At 43.0% G+C, this 6,000-nt stretch overlaps 1 protein-coding gene across 1 annotated transcript in view; it reads left to right on the top strand.

Annotated features, from left to right (window-relative positions):
- LOC100075982 (tyrosine 3-monooxygenase-like) overlaps window positions 1–6,000 on the top strand; it is a gene marked incomplete at its 5' end in the record, with an annotated part of 46,661 nt that continues 40,661 nt past the window's right edge. Inside the window, 4 exon segments of the mRNA XM_039914042.1 lie at window positions 1–24; window positions 1,404–1,476; window positions 1,479–1,577; window positions 4,463–4,551. Of these exon segments, the coding sequence (XP_039769976.1) occupies window positions 1–24; window positions 1,404–1,476; window positions 1,479–1,577; window positions 4,463–4,551 (285 nt within the window).

Here is a 6,000-nt window from a genome sequence, read left to right as displayed (position 1 = left end):
TCCCGAGCGGTTCGCGTTTTCGAGGTACGCAGGTGGGGCTCCCCCCTTCTCTTCCCAGACGCTTGGCCTTCTGCTCCGGCCTTTCCACAAGAGTCCTCTGGAGAGGCACCGGCTTCTCTCTTACCCCTTGGCTGCTTTCTCCTCCTCTCACCATCCAAGAAACGGAGGGTCGCCAGGCCTATGTCTCCTGGAGCTATGGGCCAATCCAGCCGGCCCCCTCCTTTCTCGAGTATTCTTTCACTGCCCCTGCCTAAGTCCCTGTTCCTGTCCCCATCCTTGTCCCTGCTCCTGCCTGGACCCCTTCACCTCTCCCTGCTCCTGTCCCTGATCCTGCCTGGGCTCCTGCTCCTGCCTGGACCCCTACTCCTCTCCCTGCCCCTGTCCTTGTCCCAGCTCCTGCTGGGCCCTTGCTCCTCTCTCGACCCCTTAGGGTTTCCCTACCTCTCTGCTCTCATTTGCACGTAAATTGGTTAAAACTGAGATTCCTTGGCTTGCTCTATTGTGATGCAAGCTGCCTACCAGTCACCTTGCCCTCTTAGTCTTTCAAATATTTCTTGGGGATTTAAATTCTGAATATTTGGGAAAAGGCAGAGGGAGAAGAGATTTTTAAAAAAATGCAGAGTTCCACCCAGAAAAACTAAGTTCTGCTCTCCCCTCGCCAGTCCACGGTAGTAGATTAGGATGAGGGAGTGAACTTGGTACGTGAACTTGCTCCACTGACCACATTAATGAATGATAATTAGCAGGTGACCACAAGGCAACAGTGTTGATGCTTCTCAACAACTCCTGCATCCATGTTGGTAATTTTTGACCTATCAACATGCATCCTGTTGATCTCCCTGAGGAGCAGCAGAAGGACTAGGGAGAAAGGCAGCCCAGAGAAGCTGTGGGGAGGAGTGGTAGGTTAGCTGGGTCTCTCTTCATGGCTTGAGATGGGTAGCTAGGTCTCTTCTGCCAACTCTACTGGGTCAGCCCTCCTGGGATCTATAGGAGAACAGGCAAAAGAAATGGACTCTGGGTAGTTGGGTCTCTCCCACCAACTTCCTTGGGTCAGCCCTCCTAGGGTTTGTAGGAGAACAGCCAGTAGAAATGGGGTCTGAGCAGGTGGACCTGTCCTGCAAATTCCCTCTGGTCAGCTCTCCTGGCCTGGGCTCTGTATCTCCCACTAATGCTGTGGTCTCTCCCACATTAGAATCACCTGTGCCCCACTGCTGCCTTTTTGATGAGGTCATTAGCTAGTAGGGGCCAGAAAGAGTTCATTAGCCTTCCCCTGAGCTTAATTTATTTCCAGATTGAGGCTTGGACACTGTGAAGGATTGAGTTCATTTTAAAGAAAAAAAAAAGCCCTAACCCTTAGTATGTAATGAATAATTTTCTCTGTTGTTGATCTATTTTATTTTTAGTCATTTGGCGCTAAAATCCACCACCTAGAAACCAGAGCCACCACAAAATCCAAGGGTATTTTGAGGGACCTGGAATTTTTGTGGGCTGTGAAATCCATAACTCCAACACCAACCTGCTTATTAATGCCCTAAAAGGAATGGCTGAGGATGTGCAGACAAACCAGGAAGAAAGAGGTATGTCTACTGAACAGTGAACAAGATATTTTTTATGTATAGGACAATGTCAAGATCCTAAGCAACTACTGTATACTGGATTGAAAATGGGGAACTGCAACCCAGGAGACCAGAGTTTATATGTATTTAAACAATATAAAGATAAGGTGAAGTGCCATCTCAAATAATGCAAAATTGTGATGGACTTTTGAAAAAACACTGCTGTGGACAGATTAGGCTCGTATGTGGAAGTCAGGAATGGAATTGTTCTCTTTGAGCAGAAGTTTTGAAAAGATCAGGATTTCAAAAGTTAGACTGAAAAACAGTGACAGGTTCTGTCAAAAATCTATCCATAAGTGCAACAATGTGGGAATGGTAGTATATATTGGTCATGCCATACACATACATATGGACGAGTCCTTGCCATCAGCAGCACCTTTTTCAATAATAAAGGACAATTTTTCTCTGTGCTCTCTCTCTCTCTCTCTTTTTAACATACAGAGTCAGATATTTCACTTGTTTTCTGTCTTTTGCAATTTTTCTGCATCCAATGCGTTCAATTTTAGAGAAATAAAAGCAATTAGGGGTTTGGTGTTAGACTCCTAAGCTAATATTAACCATCCTTTGTTCAGAGAAACACAAGGAAGATGCAGTTCTAGAACTCCAGCCAGAATTCACATGATAATGCCGTGGAGGCCTCAAGAATCATGGCCAAGCCAAATTCTCAAATAGAATAATGGCTAAAGTCAAGATTTACTTAGTTTTGAAAGTCAGAAATAGCAAACAGAAGAAAATGGACTAAGACTTACAGAATAATATTTAGGGACGCTAGAATTTAAAGCTACAAATACAAAACCTGATTGATTAATAGGAGCCACTCAGCAGTAAGTGCTTTGCCAGATGGGTATGCACAAGCTTTTCTGGGGAAGATAGAAAAGGGTATATAATTCCAAATGAGCTCACTCCGAACTTCCTTTTCAATCAATCAATGGTATTAAATGAGTGCTTATTGTGTGCAGAGCACTGTACTAAGCATTTGGGAGAATACGATTCACCAGCGTTGGTAGCCACATTCCCTGTCTACAAGGAGTTTACAGGCCAGGGACTGTAATTGTCCCCAAGTATAGCTTTAGTGAAGAGAAATACACTGAGATGTGGAATTCTCCTTCTGCTGTGGTCCCAACCAGGAGCAGTTTAGAAGCAGCACAGTTTGGCTCACCAGAGAAAACTTAACTCCAGCTTTTTCTTGAAGCTCACTAGGAGGTGAGGGTAGAGCTCATTCAATATTGTCAGAGAAATCAGACTCCTCCAAGAATTTCCCAGTAACTCCTGGGAAGTAATAGTCCAGCGTTTAGAACAGTGCTTCAGCGCTTAGATCAGTGCTTTGCACAGAGTAAGCGCTTAACAAATGCCATCATCATTAGTAGTAGCAATCAATAGAGAAGCAGCGTGGCCTAGAGGTTAGAGAATGGGTCTGGGGGTCAGAAGGACCTGAGTGCTAATTCTGGCTCTGCCACTTGCCTGCTGTGTGACCTTGGGCAAGTTTTCAGCCTCATCTGTAAAATGAGGATTAAGATTATGAGCCCTATGTGAGACAGGGACTGTGTCCAACCCAATTATCTTGTATTTAACCCAGTATTTAGAACACAGTTAATACATGCTTAACAAATACCATAGTTATTATTCTTATTAGTACTATATTACTATACTTATTATAATAACTGTGGTATTTGTTACGCACTTACTATGTGCAAAGCACTGTTCTAAGCGCTGGGGTAGATACAAGATAGGTTGTCCCACGTGGGGCTCACAGTCTCAATCCCCATTTTCCAGATGAGGTCACGGAGGCATAGAGAAGTGAAGTGACTTGCCCAAAATCACACAGCTGATAAGAGGCAGAGGGGGGATTAGAACCCACGACCTCTGATTCCCAGCCTGTGCTCTTTCTGCTAAACCATGCTGCTTCTCTACTACTAATCATCATATTTATTAACTGCTTACTGTATGCAGAGCACTGTACTAAACTCTGGCTGCAAATCCACAGACAAGAATTAGACACATGCCCCTGTCCCTTGTGGGAGGTTTACAATCTAAAACTAAAAAGGGAGAGAGGGGGCTGGTGACATAGTAGAGAGTATATGCATAAGGGTAATATAGGCAAAATCAGCCCCTTTCAGTATGGGTTTCTGGTTTTATTTTTGCTTCCTCCCCTGAAATTTGAGAGTTTCAAAGCACACCACTTTGACTGTGACATTACTGTCTGTCAGTTGAGTATAAAAATCTCATGCCTCCATCTGCAGAAACAGTGTATTTCTAAAGTGGGAGAAAAGGGATAAATGAAGAGGCAGTAGCTCAGTATCCTCTCTTACCTGTGTCTGTCTTAAAGTCAGAGTGGAAGTCTGGAATCTGTTGGTAAAGTCTTAATGGGGCCAGTGCGATGGCAGCTGAAGGTGCAGAAGGTTTTTAGAAAGCAGTTCCAGTTGGACAATCTTAACTCTCTTCCCTTTATCCAAAGAGGAAGAGTGTAGTCTCAAAAGAACAGAAAACTGGGAGATTTAGGTGTGGGTGGTTCTATTTATTTTTTGCCTATCCACCTCTCCAAGCTAGATCAGACCTCTGCATCTTTTTATTAATCAATCAATAGCATTTATTGATTTCCCAGTCCCACACTGGACCTCAGGTGATGGCTAACTGGCTATTTTTAATATTTCAATGTAGAAAATCCCTAGTATGGTATTTTGGGGGTATTTGGATTGTGAGCCCCATATGGGACAGAGACTGTGTCCAACCTGATTAACTCGTATCTACCCTAACACTGTAGAACAGTCCCAGGAGCATAGAAAGAGCTTACCAAGTACCTTCATTAGTATTGATTATCATTTTGGTTCCCTTTTATTCCCCAATAGTTCCTTGGTTTCCCAAGAACATACAAGATCTTGACAACTGTCATCACTTGATTTCCAAGTATGAACCTGATTTGGATCTTGATCACCCTGTAAGTGAGAGGCTCCTATTTACCTGTATTACTGAAAATAAATGCAGTGCACATCTCTGGCCCAGTCCTGGGAAAAAGTATTTCTCATCTGTACTTTGGTAAGTGGGATTTGCTATTCCTGCTCCATGCCTGGTCCAGTTCTATTAATCAATAATATTTATTGAGCACTTATTGTGGGCATATCATTGTACTAAGCACTTGGGAAAGTACAATACAATAGAGGTGGTAGACATGATTCCAGCCCACAGAGATCTTACAGTCTATAGAGGGAGACAGCTATTAAAAAATTACAGACAGGGGAAATAGTACAATATAAGGATAGGTACTAAGTGCTGTGGGGCTGGGATGAATATCAAGAGGCTTAAGGGGTACACAAACAAGTGCATAGGTGATGCAGAGGGAAGAGCAGCCAGGGGAAGTGAGGGATTAGACAGGCATTAGCTAATGGGCTCCCCGTGTTTTTATCTCTTATGTCCTAGGATGTGCAAACATTAGATTGTAATCAAATTAAAGAAAAATACCAATGTTCTGATTGGCTAAAGTTTTACTAAGCATGTGAAAGAAGAGTCAGAAAACTATTTCCTCCGGAGAGAAAACAGAAGCATGTTGTAGTGGATAGAGTACGGGCCTGGGAGTCAGAAGGTCATGCGTTTTAATTTTGCCTCCACCACTTGTCTGCTACATGACCTTGGGCAAGTCACTTTACTTCTTTGGGCCTTAGTTACCTCATCTATAAAATGGGGATTGAATCTGTGAGTCCCTTGTGGGACAGGGACTGTGTCCAACCCGATTTGCTTGTATCCATCCCAGCGCTTAGAACAGTGCCCATCACAGAGAAAGCGCTTAATAAATACCATAATTATTATTAATTTTTAGAGAAGAAGATAAGTTAGGAAATGAAATCCCTAGGGACAATTTAAGTCTTCCCCTGCTCACTGTCTAAAATGGGCACTTTCAGAATCACCATCAGTGACCAGTAGGGCTTTGCCAATAGCAGCTTGGCCTAAAGGCATTAATATTTTGGCTGGAAATTAAACATTGTTCCAATGAAACATTAATTCAATTAAAAAAACACATCCTTTTTGCTCAAAATGGTTTTAATACCTATTAATCAATCGGTCCTACTGAGTGCAAAATGCATCAATATACGTTTGACCCCTGCCTCTCTGGTCACTGACACCTACACATTTGGCCAGGAGTATCATGGTTCTAGTTGTAGACTTGGTTCAAATAGAAGTAGGTTATTTTTGTCTAGCAGGCCAGGAAAATTTCCACGATGCCATGCTCCTGAGCACAAGTGACTTTTGACAAGTCATGTAACTTTTCTGTGCTGCAGTTATCTCATCTATAAATTGGCTATAAAACACCTGTTCTCTCTCTTAGACTTGGAGCCCTTTAGGGGACAAGAACTGTGTCTGATCTGCTTATATGGTATCTCAGCATCTCAAT

Source organism: Ornithorhynchus anatinus, chromosome 14 (assembly GCF_004115215.2).
Source record: "Ornithorhynchus anatinus isolate Pmale09 chromosome 14, mOrnAna1.pri.v4, whole genome shotgun sequence".
In the NCBI taxonomy this organism is placed as follows: domain Eukaryota; kingdom Metazoa; phylum Chordata; class Mammalia; order Monotremata; family Ornithorhynchidae; genus Ornithorhynchus; species Ornithorhynchus anatinus.
This window is presented reverse-complemented; position numbering and strand designations above follow the sequence as displayed.